This window comes from Schistocerca gregaria, chromosome 1, assembly GCF_023897955.1.
Source record: "Schistocerca gregaria isolate iqSchGreg1 chromosome 1, iqSchGreg1.2, whole genome shotgun sequence".
NCBI lineage: Eukaryota > Metazoa > Arthropoda > Insecta > Orthoptera > Acrididae > Schistocerca > Schistocerca gregaria.
In genome coordinates, this window is record NC_064920.1 from 845,481,797 (window position 1) to 845,503,484 (window position 21,688).

At 41.6% G+C, this 21,688-nt stretch overlaps 2 protein-coding genes across 2 annotated transcripts in view; both read right to left on the reverse strand.

The window, feature by feature from the left end:
• LOC126272538 (titin-like) overlaps positions 1-17,732 on the reverse strand; it is a 999,170-nt gene extending 981,438 nt beyond the window's left edge. The window contains 1 exon segment of the mRNA XM_049975459.1: positions 17,393-17,732. Within this exon segment, the coding sequence (XP_049831416.1) occupies positions 17,393-17,562 (170 nt within the window). The 5' untranslated portion in view covers positions 17,563-17,732.
• Positions 17,733-18,248: 516 nt separating this feature from the next.
• LOC126272557 (UPF0545 protein C22orf39 homolog) lies at positions 18,249-21,282 on the reverse strand. The gene is made up of 3 exons (XM_049975481.1): positions 21,116-21,282; positions 20,873-21,037; positions 18,249-18,607 (listed from the first exon to the last, which is right to left on the reverse strand). The coding sequence occupies exons 1-3, from the start codon at positions 21,158-21,160 to the stop codon at positions 18,380-18,382; spliced, it is 438 nt and encodes a 145-aa protein (XP_049831438.1). The 5' UTR covers positions 21,161-21,282; the 3' UTR covers positions 18,249-18,379.
• Positions 21,283-21,688: the final 406 nt, after the last annotated feature.

Genomic DNA, 21,688 nt, shown 5'->3' on the forward strand with positions numbered 1-21,688 from the left:
AACTTGCGCTCGACCATAATAAATGCAAATGATGGGTTGTAGCTAACCTCATTTCGTTGTTGAAGTAAGAATACTACGTTCTTTTCAGCCGGAATACTTGAATCACTTGAATACTCGAAGAATTTTCAATTCCTTATAATGAAAATCATACTGAAGCTGACAATATATCACGACGGAAAAATGGATCAATTGCGCTAACTGCGCAAGCACGAAACGTCACGTAACTGGAGAGTCGTAAGCTCCGTGTGGCTGTTCTACATCTAAATCCGCACTCAGCAGACCACCGGACGGCGCGTGGCGGGGAGTACTTCGTACCACTACTTGTCATTCCCTTTCATATCCAATCTCAAATGGTGCGAGGGGAAAAGGATTGTCTATATCCCTCCGTAATAGCCATAATTTCTCTTATCTTGTCTTGCCTTCGCGGTCCTTGCGCGAAATGTACATTCGCGATAGAGCAATCGTTCTGCAACTGGCCACAAATGGCAATTCTCTCATTTCAACTTTCGCAAAAAGAGTGTCATACATGTTTTGAGGCATCAAGGGATCACAAATTTAGCATTGGAGGGCAGCGTGGAGGGTAAAAATCGTAGAGGGAGACCGAGAGATGAGTACACTAAGCAGATTCAGGAGGATGTGGGTTGCAGTAGGTACTGGGAGATGAAGCAGCTTGCTCAGGATAGAGTAGCATGGAGAGCTGCATCAAACCAGTCTCAGGACTGAAGACAACAACAACAACATTCTCTCGAGGGTTTCTCATTTGCGCCCACGACGCATCTCTCTTGTTGCCGGCCATTAGCATGTAAGAATGTCAAAATTGGCGCACTTGGGGGACTGAGAATCCTCAACAGGTGAGTGTGTGGTGTGCAATGTTCAGTCAGGGAATAGTCGGTGCGATATTCCTTGATGGCACGGTGACTGCCGAACGGTACGTCAAGGTTTCGGAAGATGATTTCGTCCCCATTTTATCCAAAGTGACGCTGGTTTCTACAAGATGATGTTCTCGATCCCCTCGAAACAGGAGTGTGTTTGATGTCCTGGAGGAGCACTTTGGCGATCGCATTCTGGTTCTGAGGTACCCAGAGGCCACTGGCATGGACCTCCACAAATTCTCCGGATCTGAACGCATGCAACCCCTTTTTGTACGGCTATATTAAAGACAAGGTCTACAGCAATAAACTCAAAACCACTGCTGAGCTAAAAACAACCATTCAGGAGGTCACCGACAGCATCGATGTTCCGACAACACAGAATTTCGCTATTCGTTTGCGTCACATAATCGCCAGTGATGACAGGCATACAGAACATGTCATAGCCTAAATCAGAATATCTGTAGTGACGTCTACATGCTGGATAAAGTATGTGCACACCGTAGTTTGTAACTAATTTACGTTTTTTCGTATAGCTCAACATTTGTCACCCTGTATATAGTAAATACGTGACGGTTCGACGATACTACATTCGGCTCTAGTGGTGGACACACACTCGTACGTTAATCTGGCGCTCAACCATAAAGTTATTAGCACGCATTGGACGCACTCTTAAGGATCTGCGTGCGAGGAGACCTCATGAGAGTGAACGTGTTGGTAGGAGGCATGTCCGTATCAGTAGTGCTACCGATCACGAGACAAGCACAAACGTAGCTTCAGTCGGTGAAAGTACAATTGAACCCTTCTGTTACCAGCGGGACACGCAAATTTATTCCACCGAGTTCACAGGGACATCATAGTCCCACATCTGTGTGCTGCGGCGATGCAGTGCTGAAGGCATACCGGTTAATTATTTCAATTGTGCATTATGTGCCTTGTTTCGGCGCTTTTATGTATTTTTTCTATTGGCAACAGATAAGCTAAGTAAGAGTATTTACTGCCATTTTTACATTGTTACAAATCTGTAGATTTGTGCACGCATTTATTGACACGAGACTTTTAAATTCGTTTAGCAGTTTAGCCTTATGGTCAATGTGTGTAGAGAATTTCTATTTGTCCCTTTTGTTCATACTTGTGTCTAATTTTTTTACTCTATATATTTTATTCGGTGCTGTAATCTTATTTTATTTCCCTTGATCTGATATGAAACGGAAAACTCCACAAACTCCCAGATTGTTTTTAGTGGTGAATGCTTACCGTCACCGTCTCTTTACATTTGGCCCAGTTGAAAGCTGTCTTACAAGAGCAAGGTGAAAAGAAAGTTTGTCACATTTTCCTCCATTATCACACTTCCACACTATGAAACTGTTTAGTACTGTGATGTCCAAAAGAAGATAAGAAGAACCATTGAGTGACCTACTGTCAATGGCACATCTTTTTCTCCGTTGGTCGAACCGATGTACAGGTCCCATGACAACTCTGTACTCTGGATGAAGAGCAGGATATACTGTAGCTGAGGTTGTACCATCTCTATTTTTTCTTGTGACGAATCATATCTTTAGGGTGGTGAGCAGTTAACAAAACCGTAACTGGCTTATTATCTTGCCATTTTATTAGAGATACGTACCCTTTTGCACGGATGATGATGTGCTCTTATAAGCAGCTGGAAAACATTATTCTGTAAGGAGTACAAGGAAGAGATGCAAACAATGCACCAAACGGAAGCAAGACATAAGGTCTAATCTGGCATGTAGCTAGTACAAAGTGCCACTATGCATTGACATGTTTTGAAAATTTTCATAAAGATGTTGCTCTGTGAATAAATAAATTTGTTTGACAAAATAATGGTACGTAGTGTCTGCTTTTTACAGATCATAATCTCTAGTAAAAGATCGGAATTGGATACGTGAAAGACTACTGTCTATAGTAAAAAGGGTTTATTTTGGTAAGCAACCAGATTAGGTCTACAATTTAGACATCTTCAGGCTGTAAGTACTGTCTTACACAGCAATACATATTAAGAGGGATTTCTGTATAAAAAGAGGTAACATGGTTAAAAACATCTAAAATAAAAGCTAAAATACTAAAATGTTATGCTCATGATGGCGGCTGAAGGCGGTGGCTGGAGTAACATCCGTTAGAACACGGACGTCAGCTGCTGAATAAGCTAGCCTTATCGACAATATAATTATAAGGTTAGCCCCGCCCATTCCATGTGGCATTACATCACTGACAATCGATCATGTAATCATTACGTAAGGTGTGTTACATTAAATGGGGTATCTATTTTTTATTGTAAATTTCAACTACACCATTTAATGTAACATACCTTACATAATGAGTACCGGTACATGATTGGTTGTCAATAATGCAATGTTGCATCCGATGGGCGGGGATTATAGCTTATAATATACATTCTCGAGTAATGCTGCCATATTCAACAGCTGTCCTCCGTGTTCTTACGGAGCTTGCTACGTCCACCACCACCACCAGCCGCCATCATAGATGCAACATGTTTCGTTACTGCTGTAGCTTAAATTTTCGATGTTTTTAGCTACGTTACACTCTTTGTGTAGAAATCCCTCTGAATATCTATTGCAGTGCTTACGCCCTAAACGTGGTCTAAATTATAAACCAAAACAAACATACATTGCGACGGAGACTATTTTACTGAGTTTTAATATTTTACACCGATCGCTGTTCACTTTCCGTCGAAATAATGCTGTCTAAAATTTTATAATTCAAAGAAACAGTTATTCTTGGGAACTTCAAAGAGAAGATTGCATTATAAATACGTGGGTTGAAACTTTAATTGTGGCAACTATTTATGTACAGCTCGTACAAAATAAATACGGGTTTCAAAGTTTAACTGACCAAAACTGTCACCAGCATTGTGTATAACCAGTTGCCAGCGATGTGGTAGTATTAGGATACTCTTAGCAGTGCCAGTTGCGTTGACAGTTCGAGCGGCGAGGTCTATTGCCCGACGATTTTGTAGCAGTTCTGAAGCGAATGCCGTGAAATGTTTCCTACACTTTAGAAATCGAGTTGAACTCACGAGGGCTTAAGTCACGGGAGTGCAGCAGGTGGTATAGCACTTAGCAGCCCCATCAGTCAAACAAATCAGTAACAGCTTGCACATTTTCTGCAGGACCTGACCATCATTTTGCAGTACAATGCTTAAGCATTAAGGTCCTGTAGAAAATGTCATCACTTCTGTCTCTATGCTCTTCATTTTTGGAACACAACCTAGCTTCCATCAACTATTCCCGCAATAGAAAACTGCTCATCTTAATTTTGACACCTTCTTATAAAAAACCTTTTGCAGCAACTGATGTATTTCAGTCGAATCAGTAGATCACCACACCTCACGTCTGAAGCTAATTTCACTTAAAAGATACGGTTTCAATTACTATTAACTAGTTAACACGTGGACAAAGACGCCTCTATAACTTACACCATACTTTGCCTAAATGAAATCCAAATACAATTTTGCAATCCTCTGATCAAACGGTATCATTTGATGTAGATCGTGATAACATTGTTTGATTTTTATTTTGCCTTATATCTTGCAATGTTTCTATGTTTTTGGCCTTTCCACCTTTTTAACCCGATTGAAACAGTATATTACGAGCACAAATTCCATGCGAGGAGAACCAGTATTTTGTGACTGATTCCCTCTGTCATCTGGATACATTGAATTACCTGCATTCTTGAACCGTAAGACACTTCGTAATTCCTGGGATACAAACCGCAGCCTCAGGTGAAAGGCAGTAGCACTTGAGCAGATGGTTGTGCTGAGAGTCTAGGCAGACGCTTTGGCGACGACAGATGTGTGTATGGTTCTACGGTTGTGGTGCACTGTTTTTGCCGAGGACTGACCCATGGAGGTACCAAAGCATTATAGTGCATCGATCTTATGTATTCAGTTGCGTAGAACAACCATAGGCCAAGCATATTCGAAGTTTTTGTTTGTCATTTAAAAAGTTAAAAGATCACCTCTAACAAACCATTTAAAGCGTGTAATTGCGACCCTGGACGACAAACGACTACAGGAATAAGTGAGAGTTGTGGATGTGGGAGTCTACGTTATTAGTGAGGTCTCAAATGAATGTCACAATATGCAGGTCTCAAGTGTTGTCTAGTTTAATAAAAAAATGAGATATTAACAGCTTCGGATGAGCTTTGCTATTTGGGCAGCAAAATAACTGACGATTCCCTAATAAAATGCTGAATGGCGATAGTCAAACAATTGTTTCTTAATGTATTTGCCAATAATGTAGCCTTGCAAGGAAGTGAAATGTGGACGATAAACAGTAAGGGCAAGAAGAGAGTAGACGCTGCCGAATGTGCTGCTAGAGAAGAATGCTCAAGATTAAATGGGTAGATGGAATAGTTGATGAAGAGAGAGACACTTAACAGAATCGGCGAGAAAAGAAATTTCTAGCAGAGCTTGTCTAAAAGAAAGACTTAGTTGATACCACGCATCCCGAGGCATCGAGGAATAGTCAATTTGGTAATGGAGGGGAAAGGTGTGTATGGGGGCGGAGGGGAGGGGGGAGAGCAGAGAGAAGAGAGGTTTACAAATTGTAGATGGACGCCAGGACTTGAGCATACTAAGCAGATGGTATGGTCGCAATAGTTATGCAGAGATGAAGAGGCTTGCACAGGATAGACTACCGCGGAGAGCTGCATAAAACCAGTCTCCTAAATGCAGACCACAGCAACAAAAACCCAACAAGGAAACGGTTCCAGACTGTAGCGCCTAGACCCGCTTGGCCACCCCGGCCGGCTTTGTTTTAATGACTGCCACTCTAACTCACGTATCATGTCTGTGGCAGTATCTCCCTTATTTCGCGATAATACAAAACGAGCTGACTTTCTTTGTACTTTTTAGATGCCTTCCGTCAGTCTCACCCAGTGTTCAGTAACACAATATCACACGTCCTAGCAGTCTGATTGTGACCATGCATCATGAAGAAACGCATGGTCCTACATTCACGGTCTAGTAAGTACTGCGAGGCAGCATCACATGTACCGCTGCATTAAAATGAATGGACGTCTCTTCAAACCGTTGTGACATTTTGAAATGGCAGAATTAATGTCATACAAACAAATTTATCTTTTGTATCAAAGATATAAAAGTTTATACTAAGTTTATTGAGAAATAACTTAATAGCTGACGGCGGTTTACCATATTAATTGTGGAGTTTTACAAAAAGGAAGAAGGATGAATTGGTTTCGTTGCGTAGAGATGGGGCCAATCTAAAATTGGACAGCGACTGTGAAGAAAATCGGCCTTGGCCTTTTCAAAGTAATCATCCCGACATTCGTCTTAACATAGGTGAACCTCAGAAGGCTTGAATCTGGATCGATCGGAAGACGCGGGTTTCAACACCAATTGTCCCGATTATTATTTGGACAACAATTCTTATACTGCATTAAATTCTATAAAGACGTTGGGGGTTTAACTTGGAGAGTAGCAGGCGCCTTTATTGAATATGAAAAAGCTTCTGGTCGAGTATATAATGTGCTTTATTTCTTTAGTCTTGTACACCTCTTAATGTCGCGCGGGCATGAAAATACACTGATCAGCCAGAACATACGACCATCCTCCTACTATCGATAAAATCCCGCCCCGGTGATAGCAGCGTCACGTGGCGAGGAATGATTGCTAGTCACCGCTCGACTGCTACGGTCGCAGGTTCGAATGCTGCCTCGGGCATGGATGTGTGTGATGTCCTTAGGTTAGTTAGGTTTAAGTAGTTGTAAGTTCTAGGGGACTGTTGACCACAGATGTTAAGTCCCATAGTGTTCAGAGCCATTTGAACCATTTGATTGCTAGTCAGCCACACGCACGATGCACGTGGTATAAGTGAGCGTGCTATCTGTGGGTAGAATGGGGAGGGAAAGCACGCGCTCAGTCTGAGCTTGATCGAGGGCAGATTGTGATGGGACGGAGGCTCGGCACGACCATTTCGGAACTGCTCAACTTGTCGGGTGTTCGAGGAGTGTTGTGGTCAGTGTCTTCGACACGTGGCGAAACCAAGGTAAAACGACAACCAGAGGTCGTGGCAATGGGCGGCCACTACTCGTTACAGATGCTGGCCGACTGGAAAAACGGGACAGGTGGCGAACTGTGAAGGAACTAACATGGCGGAACTAACATTAGACAGTAATGCTGGACAGAGTACAATTGCGCACGTGACCATCGGCGCTGGACGTTGGCGCAGTGGCAGAGCGTTGCATGGTCTGCTGAATCCCGATACCTTCTTCATCATGCCGCTAGGAGGGCGCGCATCCTTCGTCTTCCTGTGGAACAGCTCCTTAAACACCTATACTGCGGGACGGAGACAAGCTGGCGGCGGCTATATTACGCTCTGGGACACATTTACGTGTGTATCGACAGGTCCAGCGGAGCTCGTGCAAGGCACCATTACGGCCAAGGGGTACGGTACACTGGTTGTAGACCACTTATACCCCTCTATGACGATCATGTTTCCCGACGGTAGTAACATTTTTCAACGACATAATGCGCCATGTCGCACGCCCACGAGTGCGATGGAGTGGTTCGAGGAACACAGTGGCGAGTTCCAGTTGATATGATGGCTCCCCAACACGCCACATCTGAATCCGATCGAACACATGTTGGATGTGATCGAATGTGGCATCAGAGCTCATCGACCCCTCCCCAAAATTTACGGGAATTAGGTGACGTGTGTGTAACGGCCTACGGAAGTCTCACTGCTGCTATGCCACGACGCGTCGCCGCTTTTATGCGTGCCAAAGATAGACTATCAACTATTAGGTAGGTGGTCATAATATTGTGACTGATTAGTGCATACCGGTATTACAGATCGGCAACGTATGAGCGCAATCCAATTTCCCCAATCCTCACAGTCCAACAATGCTACCTGCCCAGAATGCGCACTGTTGCAAATAAGACACACACACACACACACACACACACACACACACACACACACACACACACACACACACACGTGTGTGTGTGTGTGTGTGTGTGTGTGTGTGTGTGTGTGTGTGTGTGTGTGTGTGAGAGAGAGAGAGAGAGAGAGAGAGAGAGAGAGTGGTTTGCTCTTTAGCCAGCAGTCAAGGTCATAAACGATACTCATTAATCCTAGAGCGGCTCACAGAACTGTCTTTTGCGTTCTTCTGTCAAAAGATAGTCTTTTGCTTAAGTTCGTTGCCTATTAAATCGACAAATCTAAATTACAGTTATTTTCGTCATTCAAGAATCAATCTTTAATAGTCATAATGCAGTCCTAAACTATTACTGATTTCGTAACAACAGTTGCGCTGTCGCGGTACTACAATCCAATAAAAATTACGGCAAAGCAGGCAGGAGTCTTACTTATGAATGACCTTCACGGAAAGAAAGAGGCTTTCCACAGCCCTTCATAGAAATACCTAAATTTAAATAAAAGTCTATGTACAGAACAACTAACAAAATGTGCATGAAGAGAGCGAAAGCGAGAAGCGATTACGCTGAACAACTGATCTGGTATTGCTGTGTCCATAGTGTTTCGTTAACAACTACGAAAAATTAAAATATATAACAGTTAGTAAGAATCACATTATACGTAATAATAATATATGTATCATTAATCCACGATAAGTAAGTAAGGGTGCAGCAATATCGAGTAACGCAAGGCAGAACATTTGCAGTGCTTACGGATGCGAATAAACTGAGACCCGTTGCGGGGAACACCTGATTACTTCTCTCTACACGGTTCGGATAAAAGTGGGATCACGAGAATGATGTCACGTTCTGGAGGGAGCTTGCATGAGTTGCCATAAACAGAGCCCCGTGAGGGTGCCTCTTGGTGGACACAGCGCGAGATCTTACATCAAGACGTGATAGGCCGCTTTATGTACAACACAACCACTGCGGCATACTTCGTACCACTATACGCTAAATACACAAAAGTGTGTATTACAGAACAAAGAATATGTGTGGTATATAATGACAGGTATCGCACCTGGGAACCAGTAACATGTGTCAAGGAGAACCATAACATGAGACTGTGGTTTGCTAAGCAAACATACTTCGGGCTGATACCCAGATTCAGATGATAGTTTTAATTTAAAATTGGATTAATTTGAGACTTTAGTCAGTGCTTTGTATAGGTAGAATTTATTGTGTTATGTAGTAAATGCAATTTTTCTTCTCTTCTTCTCGTTTATATGGTTTTCGGAGCAGTTGCAATCGCTTACCTTCGTACCACTGAAAATATGGATAAAAGAAGTATTAGTGTCAGTGGTGTTGAGAAAGAGTTGAAATCATTCCGAACAGAGCTCTGGGGCCCCATGGAATCCCTGTCAGATTCTACACTGAATTTTCGGCTGGGTGTATTTCTTGATTTCCGAGAAGCATTTGACCAGCTACCACACCTGCGCTTATTGTCAAAAAGTACAGTCATATGGGTATCAAGTGAAATTTGTGACTAGAGGACTTTTTGGTAGGTAGGACGCAGCATGTCAGGATGGAGAGTCATCGTCAAATGTAAAGTAACTTCAGCTATGCCCCAGGGAAGTGTGTCGGGATCCTTGCTGCTCATGTTGCATATTAATGATCTTGCCGACAATATTAATAGTAATCTCAGACTTTTGCAGATGATCCAACAATGAAGTACTGTCTGAAAGAAGTTGCGTAAATATTCAGTCAGATTTTGGTAAGATTTCAAAGTGGTGCAAAGTTTGGGAACTTACTTTAAATGTTGAAAAATGTAAAATTGTGCACTTCTAAAAACGAAGAAATGTAGTTTACTGTGACGATAATATCAATGAGTCACATCTGAAATTGGCCAACTCATACAAATAGTTGGCTGGAACACTTTGTAGGAATATGAAATGGAATGATCACATAGGCTCAGTCGTTCGTAAAGCAGTTCACAAACTACAGTTTACTGGTAGCAGTGGGGAAGAGTAACCAGTCAACAACGGAGATGAAATCACTCGTGCGACCGGTTCTAGAATGTTGCTCAAGTGTGTGGAACCCGTACCATATAGGACTCTGGCTCTGCGCACTATGCAACTTAACTTCTGAGGTCATAAGTCGCATACAGGACTAACACAGAATATTGAACATAAATAAAGAAGGCAGCATACTGACCCGGCAGATTCTTGAAGCTGACGCAAACTATCCCGAGAAAGTGCACTAACAAAGTTTCAAAAAGTCTTTACATCATTACTCTAGGAAAATGTTATAACCCCCTACGTATCGTACACGTGGGGATCGCGAGGATAAGATTATTGAAAGTACAGAGGCATTCAAATATTCTCCCTGCGCTCCATACGTGAAACCCTAATAAGTGGTAAAATGGGACGTATCCTCCGCCACGCACTTTACGCTGATTTGCAGAGTACAGGTGAAGAGCCGGCCGCGGTGGCCGACCGGTTCTAGGCGCTCAGTCCGGAACCGCGCGACTGCTACGGTCGCAGGTTCGATTCCTGCCTCGGGCATGGATGTGTGTGATGTCCTTAGGTTAGTTAGATTTAAGTAGTTCTGCGATCTAGGGGAGTGATGACCACAGCAGTGCTCAGAGCCATTTGAACAGATGAAGAAATAAATAAATATCCAGACAAATGTGTTTGTCCCATACGGTCCGCGTGGCCGCACAAAGTAAACTGAGCTGTTGTGTGCTCCTTCCAAGCAGATTGCCTTATAACGGACGCTTGCAGTTTCTCGCACTGACAGGGAAGAAGAAGGAGCCCAGTTCCCTGGCCTGGGAAGCGGGATGCTGCGTGGGAACACGGACTGCCGCCCACGCGGCTGCCAGACAAAACACTCATTAACATTCCCGCACGGGAACAAAGCGCGCACGCTACAACAACCAAAACGGGCTTCATTCACATTCCACTCGTCGATCTAACGGCAACTGCTTACACCACGCGAGTCGCATGTTCCTGAAAGCTCAACCAGCTGGTCGACAGCCATGAAGTGCAAATGGAGCTCCTACTGAGCCGCTATAGGTACTTAGTCCCTATGTTTACCAGTCTTCTAGTCTGATTTAAAATAGTTGGTACTGACAGCTAGCGGGATGAACTGCCCCGATCTCCAATACACTGTCCCTGTCAATTCTCAAGCAGAATATCTTCAAGAAAAAACGTAACGCAGGCCCTAATTAAAACTAAAAGCAGATTTCTGGCATGCTTCGAGACACTACAGAAATCTATACAATACATGAATTTCAGAAAGTGTACGTCATGTCAGGTCTTACACTTCATTAACGATCTTTGTTATGAAATAGAACAATACCATAATCACAATCTAGTGCGCCATCTATTAAAGAAACCAAACGGCATCACCGCTGAGTTAAATCGCCGTACAAATGGCTCTGTGCACTATGCGACTTAACATCTGTGGTCATCAGTCCCCTAGAACTTAGAACTACTTAAACCTAACTAACCTAAGGACATCACACACATCCATGCCCGAGGCAGGATTCGAACCTGCGACCGTAGCGTCACGCGGTTCCAGACTAAAGCGCCTAGAACCGCACTGCCACACCGGCCGGCCGCCGTACATGGGTTGTACACGACGAGAATGGTAACCCTATCGGAGACAAGGAAGAAGCTATTGCTACGTGGAAACAGTACTATGAAAAGTTGTATTCTGGTACTAACAACAGAACGGGAAGCCAAACAGTTGAGAAACTTACAACGGAACCTATACTCTTACGCACGCTATTCAACACCTGAAGAACTCTAAATCCCTTGGTCTAGACAGTGTGTCTGGTGAGATGATCAAGGAATGAGGCAGGAAGGTTCTGATGTGCTGCATTCAATGTGTACAAGAATATGAGAAATTGGGGAGTGGCTGTCGTATTTTGTAGCGCTCTTGTCTTGCATGTTTGTCTGGAAGTTCTTACGCGAACAGCGCAGACCAGGGCAGAATGGAGCAGAGTGTTCGATGGTGCACAGTAATGTTTTAGTATGCGAATGCACAAGGCAATAGAGATGGAAAACGAGGAACGCCATCCAAACGCAGCGGGCACGAACGAACCGTTTCCTTTGATGTACCGACACTGCGCGGTACATGGTCGTTGCTGCGCAGAGCGGCGCAGTTTGACGTCCAGACTGGACGCGATGCGTCAAACTTCTTTCCTTGAATCTGGGAGGCACTGTCGGGGCTTTAGGCAACTTTGTGAGTAATTTGACGCTCTTAGCTGATAATGTGCGGTTGTCATTGGAAAAGTTTGTGCCGGTCTGTTACGGAGTTATTCTGACTTTTCGTACTGCGCTGATATGTTTGTGTTTGGTATTATTAGTGCAATGTGTTTCTTATAGTCAAGAATTTAATATTGTTTTTATTTTTCTATCAGTTATGGATATAACAAATTTACGAGAAGGTCATTGTTTCTTGCAATTAGCGAAGATAATGTTGTCGACAGTAAATTTCTCACAGCTGTTTGGTTTCATTGCGCAGTACGTGCGGTGTCCTGTGTACGGACAGTTTATTAAGTTGACCACGCTGCTGCATCTCGGACCAGGTACCAGTATATGCGGTGTTATCAGCGGGATAACAAGGGGCGATCCATCTGTCAGGGTCCCAGAATTCTAGGTTGGCCAGTAGTGAGATCGTTTTAATAAAGAGTTGTTTCGTTATCAGCCGATATTGATTTCTGTGCACAAGAGACAGAACTTAGAGACCGTTGTGTTTTAGATTGGTGCTCTTTTTGCCGGGAAGTTTTCTCTGAATATATTAGGGGAACTTGGGAAGGGGGGGGGGGGGGGGTTGTAGTGGGAATAGACGACTCTCAGTTTGGGAAAATGATGTTTTGGAGAGGTGGTCCTCGTGTGAGTGCTGCTGTATCCGATGATGCGTTTTCAGACGTTTTTCGGGTTGTTGAGTTTAGGACGAAGCAGGTATTAGTGGATTTGACTGAGGAGGGTACAACTGGAGTTTCTGATGCTTTTTTTGATACAGTGATTTAGGGAAACACGGGTTCAACCTTTAATGGAGAATCACAGTAGTCAGTTTCAGGATTACACTAACGGTGCTTATACGAATATAACACGGGTATTGGGGAGAGTTGTGCTGTTATATGGAGCGGGTGGAGCTGCTCTTCCATGCTGTAGTCACATGTAGATGAGTACATCTGGAAGAAGATTGTACGGGATAATTTTTGTCCATTTCGTAGTTTTCTGAAAGCTATAGGGAAAATGTGTAGGACGAGGGTTTTTAGATGAATACGTTTTGGAGGTTGTTTTCTGGTTGGGGGAGGCGAGAGGAGTTTAGTAGTTTTTTTGGTTTTTGAAGTATCAGATTTTTTGTTGTATTTTAGTTTGGGTATTGTGTTTAGTGGGAATGCTGGGGACTTTTTGTTTTGTGTGTGTGTGTGTGAGAGAGAGAGAGAGAGAGAGCGGATTTGGGTTTTGGTGGCTCTGGTTAGTATTCTTTTGTAGTTTTATTTCTTTTTATTGTAGTATGTATGTTATTTGTATTTACGTTTACGGATGTTTGTGTGTAAGGAAATTAGTAATTATGAAAGTTTAATGAATTTCGGGGTTTTTCTTATTAGTTTTTATGTAATTGCCGTCGATAGATGCCGTGAATATTGGTTTAATATCGCTGATGCCGTTAAAATTTATTGTATTGGGTTCTGATTTCTTGGAATCAAGGGATTCGTTTGAGCTATATAGGTCAAGTGAAATTTGCGGTACTGGTTTTCGAGCTGTGCGTGGGGTTTTGATACTGAAGATTTCCTTTGAGCTGTAGAGATCTAGTGTAGTTTACGATGCCTATGGTTTTCTTTTTCCCGTGGTTGCGCTGGATGTTGGGCCGCTCGAAATAGGAGTGACAGCCATCTTAATGACTTCACAGGTCATAACTGATGAGACGGTCCTGCAATTTTCGGTTCTGCCCAGTTCGCTAGTGACTGCGTTGCGAGCTTCTTGTAGTCAGAGGCATCTGAGGTTTCTAGGCCGTGGATCCGACACAGCAGCGTCTAACTGTCGACGCAAGAGTGGTCCACGTCCGTTACAGTGGTCCAGCATACAGCCAACACTAGGCAGTCCGAACAGGGTAGCAATCATTCAGTGCTGTAGCTACTCGACATGCCCCAGTTCCTGCTCACTGGAGTGTAACGTCCATCTTGAATTCATTTATTTCATATACTCATCACTGCACATCTTACATGAGCCAGAATGTCGAGGCATAATTAACCTATTTCGTGCTGAGTGATCGTTCTATGACAATCAGATTTACCCGCACATTGATACTGCACCCTTTGATGTCCACGAAACAACGATGACACTTGATTTCGTTTCCATATGATGACTGTCTTAGTGTGGCGTAGAACTGATCTTTCCAATATTATAAGCGAGGGTTGTGTTCAGTCTATGCTTGACACCCTCTCCCCAAGCCATCTGGCTCATTGTTACATAGGTCCTCCGAGCATGGGGTCACTAGGTTCATTGCGTGTTACTACAATGTTTGGGGTCACTAGGTTCATTGCGTGTTACTACAATGTTTAAGTGGGGAACGTCCGACCGATATCTGTCTTAAGACAAATCTACCAAGGAAAACAGTTACAAACGTTAAATGTATGAAGAGGAGCTAGCACCTAATGTTTACAGCTGCCAGAAACTGCTTACAGCCGATACATTTATTGAAGGATAACTGTAACAAAACACAAAAGTACTTGGTGAAAAAACAGGCAGTTGACAATTAACAAATATGGAAGTTATAAAATGTATGCGTCAACAGATTCGAGTCCAGAGGAGCTTGACAGCACGATCGGCAGTTAAACAGCGGAACCAGTCACGACTACCAAGTAATCAGCACAAAATATCGATGCTGGGTGGACTGCATTGAATTAAAATTTTTCCATGCAAATGAAGCCTCACTGAGGATCAAGAAAAATTTAAGTGCCAATTATTGGGCATGGAAACCTAGAGCAAAACGAGGACACCTTCCTAGTAAGCACCTTTCACAATGAGACTGCTTACGTACTGTCTTGTCCAGCAATCGTTGAATGTGCAACGGTATTTCGCATTACAGTCTGACAGAGTTACTTTCAGGTCTCCTCGAAAAATGTTCCCAGAACCACTATTATTGCATTTCAGAAACATATGCAGAGCCGCAATTTTAGACGTGTTATTCTACGGGTAACATCAGCCCTAAGAAGGACATTTACTTTTTAATGGTATAAGTACAGTTTTTACACAAATATTCAGATGAAGAAGCTACAATATGCTTCTATGTGTTTCTAACTGTCCGCACACGAACTGCAGCAAAGAGATTGACGACACGTTCCTAAATGGTAGCTCTTGCCATCGACAGGTGACGTAGCTAAATACAGATAAACCGGCACGTTTTCAGTGCACTGACAATGGCCTGGTAACTCGAAAAATGTTTGCAGAGCGTGAGGAAGACTGTGCTCGTCGCTAAATCATAAGGCGGCCAAGACACAGGCATCGCCAAGGCGCTTCTCGCTCATGCAGTTCCATTTTAATCGGTCGCTGTGAAGTATACTGCTGCGGGATGGAATCTAATGGAGGTAATGTATATGTTCATCCTACTGAATGGGGGACTCCCAATTCTTAAAGATCACCTCATAGTGAAGACATTTGTTCATTGTATCACCTTATCTCCAGATACAAAGGCATTGCATGTCACAATGAAATGTCCACCCGAAGACTAGTCAGAATGCTACAGGCCTTTACTAGTCATGGAGCTGGTGGTGGGATCCAGCATTCCTACGACCTTTCAAACTGCGGTACCCAACAAGTTCTGGGGAGACCTATAGTTTAACGTGGATTCTAAATCACAGCGCAGCCTGATATTTGTCACAATCACAAATAATTGCCAGAAATGGGAAGAAAAACTCAGGTCGGCTACAAATTGAAACCCACACTTTTTATTTATAGTTTGCAACTTACCCACTGTGTGGATAACATTCCTGACGGTGAAGACGGCTGCCTGCATACATACAAAGTACTAACGTGTCTAATACTGTCCGCAATAACTTTGATAGGAATGATATAAGTGACAGCAATTGCATTTGGTTGTTTTCTGAGTTGCTGATTTTGCTCATAACACGGCTTTGAAGGCACATTCAAAATTTGTATAGATAACACTGTAATTTTGTCACACAACGACTCATTTGCGACACAGGTGACACGAAAAAAGTTTCATAATTCATCAGTTTTACTTATTTTTATTTCATGCTGCAGGTAACAGTATTTTTCGTAATCTGTCAGCCGGATTTTTACTGACTGATCAAGTGCCTCGTCGTGCGAGCGACTATGCTCACAAAAAAACTGTTTCCAAGGTAACAGATGTTGAGATCTGATGTTCTGTTACCACAGCCAAGATTTCCGGTGGAAAGGGGAGTAGATGGGGCACTATCACCGTCACACACACACACACACACACACACACACACACACACACACACACGTTATCGCGGTGAATTGTTACTTCATGAAATCATTGTGTCAAATATTTTACGCGACATGTACCTTGCTGGTCTCCCATCGAACAGTACGGATTTTTCACACAATTCTCGCGCAAAAATCTCAGGTACCGTACTTCATACATCCTCAAAAACTCTGTAGATGAGACTATATGACTATTAAAAGGAAGAACTGTTCGTAAACCGCAATGATGCAGTCTTCCGTCCCAATATTATACGATACGGTGTAACATGTTATGATACTACGCATTAGTCGGTCTTGCACCCATTTCCATTCAATCAGTTCCGAAACGCTGCCACTACGCGAAATGATAATAGCTTCGGATGACTCACGAACACTGCCACAAATTCATGTGCAGAATTCCCAGTTCCTGTGAACCGCATTTCCGCCTTTGGCAATTGTTGCGCGACTAACGGAATTTTAACATAACAATGCTACAATACAAATTGCCATTTCTTGCAAAGTCTCTGAATCCGACAAAGTAGCCATGGCTTCTTCTCGTTATTACTGCATTAGTTCTATCAACAAAATCCAAAATTACCTTTAGTCACAGAAATGCTTTGACCCATTCCGCACATCTGCATTCATCGATTGGTGGTAACAAAATAAAACAGACCCAGATGAAATGCGTCTTCAGCAACGAATATGCTAGCCGAAATGTTCTGACTTCATGCAATTTTCTTTCAGATGCTACTGTAAAGCAAACGCCTAACCAAATACTGATAAGTAGATTTTACACGGGTAAAGAAATTAAGCACATGTGCGCAAGACTAAAACGAGCACTTCTGATTTTTCTAATGTAATGACATTTTGTGGAAAGTTCAGTTTTTACTAAAATCAAGCAATCCTATGTAGTTTACTTCCCAGTATGGAACCACAAGCCAAACATCACTATCGAGGCAAATCAACGACAATGCAAACACAAAGCTCTTAAACCCACCAAATTTCAACATATAAAATTTCTTTGTTTGGGAAATATTTACTTTCTTGAACAAGAAACAGCTATTTGTAGTAAACTTTTATGAATATGAGGAATGCCATTTAACAGCTTTGAAATTTTCTACATGATTACTTACTTCTGATTCAGGTACTGTAGAGTCCAGTCAACAATTTCTCCGACAATTTCATCTTCACGCAGAAAATATCCAGCAACTCTAACAGGCAACTGGTCATCTGGGTTCACGGTAGCCGCGAAATCATCGAAGAACTTTTTGTAAACAGACAGATAATCGTCGGTGTCTGCCATGGCATAACACTAAAAAACCAGAACAAAATTTCGACGGCAAGACAGATACTTCAAAGCCTGCGCTTGAGGTAATGGTGTACAGAAAGTGACGAATTTCAAAGCTGCAGCATTGATAATACTTGACAGTATTGCTTGCTTCACAACAAGAACCACACACAACACCTCACTGACGCATCGTTTTGCTCAAACTGGTGTTATACTCTGAGTGTTTATACCACCACTCATACAGCCAACCTTACGTAAGACGCGGGTCGGAATCGTGCTCGATAGTCACGTTTCGCTCAAGTTAGTACTTTCTCACGCTAAAAACTGGAAAAGTTTGCAGCGTACTTATTTTGGCTATTGACGCATATATTTCATGATCAAATCGCTATATCAGCAGTTTCCAGTGATTTAACGAACTTGTTTGCTTTTGCCAGTTGGTACTCCTGCTGGGAATTGTTCTTTCAAATGTTTCGTGCTGTGCTCGATTTGATGCATGTGAATGTGTTTTTGTTTGTTATTGAATGACACAGGCACAACAGATGCCAGGAATGCTGTTATGATCGAGATTATGATTTTGTAAATGCATACATTATGTAATCTGGGATACGAATGCAATTTAACGCTAGGTGTGCGCTGGTAAAATATGCGTAAGTGCTTCTTACACACAGTTTGCCAAGCAATGGTAAAAGAAATGAATTGGATAGGTTTTAATAATTTATTTGTTCGCTAAAATTATTTAGTGGAGGCTAATTTTTTCTACGTGGACAACATTAACCCTTTCACACTATAATAATGAGCGACAGTCAGTTTAACTATTGGTTTAATGTAACTTTCACGATATCACACACAATGTTCTTTCTGGTTCTTTGAAAGCTTTTGGATCATTGAGTTCTTTCGCTTTATGTGCTAAGTACGTGTCTTTGTACTCATTCTGCATCCATTCTGGAAGAGGTTTATTCCAGTCTTCTGGAGGTGCATCCCTTTTCTCCCAAATGTCGTTGTCGATATGTGCCTTCAAGCGTTCATATCGGCGCTTCTTCTCGCTTTTTATTAGCTCATCCTGCAAGAATAAATGAAACCAATAACTTAGGCATTTTCTTTCGTTTGAGATTAAGACAAACACGTAGTACTAAGTGTATTCTTAATTTATTATTATTATTATTATTAAATTATCATAATGGGATGTTACTGAAGTACTGCCACTATTTTACACTTTGCAAATGACAAATTCTGGTACAACAAAATGCACCCACGTCCAAGCTGTGTGCAGGTGTGCTTTCTAATGTGTACTGATAAGAAAGCAAGTGAGTTTCATTCGATTCAGTGTGTTCAGTAACCTGTAACTGCCTTGCTTTCATTTCTTAGTGTTTAATGCATGAACACAGTTAATTGTATCAGCAATGCACCAATTTTTGATCTGAGAAGAGATAGTGGCCCTAATTTCATGAGAAACCAGTTTTCTATTAGGATCCAACATCTCATTTTGGTGTCAAGATGCTAAATTATGTTATATATATTCTGATGACAATGAGCACTTAAAAACAGTGACATACAAGGTCTAGATGTATGTTGAGTTATAATGCAAATTAAAAATCTGTCTTTCAGCAAACAAGTAGAAAACACAACAGTACGAACAAGGAAGCTATGTACAATTTCTTGGCTGTCACTTAACAAATATGATATCTGAATTCCTTTTACTGTAAATGAGTTGGTAAGGTTTTAATGGCTTAAACAGCAGTCTCAATTTTCAGGAACACAAGTAAGAGATTACACTCAAGTATAACTTAGGGTACATTCTAACTTCAAGTGTCTGCAGACGACATGGGAGAGTAAAATGTATGAGGTTCTTATTTACCAGGCAAATATGGTCTCCTACATAATGAGACTTCTAAAGGAAAGTGAAGCAAGATAAAGTGTGCCTTAGTTCTTTTCTGGACTATTCCTGGTCAGTGTGGAACCTGTATCAATCACATCTAATTTCAGACCTTGAAGGGGTTCAAAGAATAACAGTAAAATGTCCCCTAAAATTTTTGTGTTTCAGTAGTGGCACTGCTAAGGTAAAGAACTCAAGATCAGGCTTATTACAAAATTTGAGGAAATGTCATGCTGACCAGATATGAAAAGTTAGTTGCATGCCACTTTCTCAAAATTGAGGGGCTTCGCAACCCCATAAAATAAATGTCTTAACCTGCAGAAAGTCAGTTGGCATATTTTATTGCCTAAGTAAAAGAAGGAAAATTAGTTTTTACTGTTGTGTTGACAATGTGGTCATTAGAGGCAGAGAACATACTTGAACTGAGGAAGAATGGGGAATGTAATTAGCTGTATCTTTTTGAAGGACTCATTCTGGCATTTGCCTTAAGTGATTAGGCATTTGCCTTAAGTGATTAAGGAGAGCAGCCCCCTGCCAAATATACACCCAGTGTCTTATCACTCACCACCACCTTATTAACGACAAAAATGTGGAACAAATTACCAAGATAAGTCTTAAATTACTGTATGGAATATTACAGTAAACACACAGGGTTTCAAAGGAGACCAAACTATATGAACAGATGAATTTAGAAAGGACTACAGCACGTACGCACGCACGCACGCGCACACACACACACACACACACACACACACACACACACACACACACACACACACACACACACACACACACACACCTGAAAATAAAGTGAAGAACGTGTATTATAATTATTATAATTTTGCATAGTTTCAGCCTTATATTCAGGTGGAAACCCAAAAGCTTTTCATCTGCATTATGTGTTAGGAAGGAAACAACATTTATACATGCAGCTTACTACAAAAGTTATTTTTGTAATTTGTACCTTTGGAAGATTTTGGGTTTGTTTTGCATTCCTTAATTACAACATAGCAAGTTCAACTTACATTTTGCAAGTTAGTGTTCTTACAGGAATTTAAATTAGGCCTGTAGTTGGTGGGCATAGCAACAAGACAATATGGTATGAACATTTATTTTTGGCTGGCAGTTTCAATTAGGGCTTCTTTTTAAACTACGAACGAAATATACAAATCTGTGTTGTTTGCAGCGTCATTACCTCACTATTATTCACAATAAATTATAGATGCACACCAGAGTTACACCAAATATAAGTAAAATTGATGGCTATCTGCCCCCCCCCCTCCCAAAAAAAAAATCAAACATTTGGTTTTGATTACAGATGAGGCCTTTTGTAAAAGGTTATGTAAGCACATGTTTCGCGTATTTATTCTACCTACAAGTTGAACTTCTAAATTGGGGATATTAATTTTGAATTCACCTAAAGGTTTATTTATGCTAAACGGTATTACTTACGCATGCTTTAAAGTTTTTGCTGTCTCTCCAGCGTAGACAGTTTTCGTAATCGTGTTTCCACTGAGAGCAGTCAACGAATTTTCCGAAAACGAAATATTGATGAAATCTTGCTTTAAAGCTCGCACAGTCGCTATATTCATCATCATAAATTTCACACGGACGTATCTGAAAAGCAAAGTGTTCTGGAAATTACACTTGATTTTGAAACACTCATATTAACGATATAGGTTATGGCAATAGTACCATCCATGCATCTTTGGGACTGTCTGCTTCATCAGCCTTCTCCATTCGCACACGTTTTTCGTACTGCCTGTGTTTAGCTGTGGGACGAACTATTTATTTAATAGGGCATTATTCCGTATTCGAAAATTTCGCGAATATCAGAGATTAACTTACATTCAGAATTGAAGAGGTATCGTTATGCGAGTCTTTACGAGAGTTCGACCGTAATGACATCAATTACACAAAAAGGTTGTTCAGAAAATATTATTAGCGTCGTATATAGAGTATCACAAACTATTTTACAAATAAAGGAATTTAATGCAGTGTTTGTAATACTTTTTTTTTTTATAAATGTACATAGTCACCAAAATACTTCTCTGGTTGGTCACAGGTATATTCTGTGATCTTACAAAAGCATTCGACTCTATAAACCGTGCCCTGTTGCTTTTGAAACTCAACAGATATGAAATAATGGATTGGCTTGAATCATATCTCTTGCAGAGGAAACAAAAGCTAGTAATCAAATCAAATGGAGTGGATCCCTTCTTCGAGTAGAAAACTGTGTCACAAGGTGTTCCTCAAGGCTCAATTCTG

Bases quoted from the DNA above. Each gene is read 5' to 3' on its own strand.
- LOC126272557 (XM_049975481.1), bottom strand. From the start codon at position 21,160: ATGGAGAAGGCTGATGAAGCAGACAGTCCCAAAGATGCATGGATG. The intron at 21,038-21,115 runs GTACTATTGCCA...TTTGCTTTTCAG, and splicing joins GTCCCAAAGATGCATGGATG to ATACGTCCGTGTGAAATTTA. The intron at 18,608-20,872 runs GTAAGTAATACC...TTATTCTTGCAG, and splicing joins GCAAAAACTTTAAAGCATGC to GATGAGCTAATAAAAAGCGA.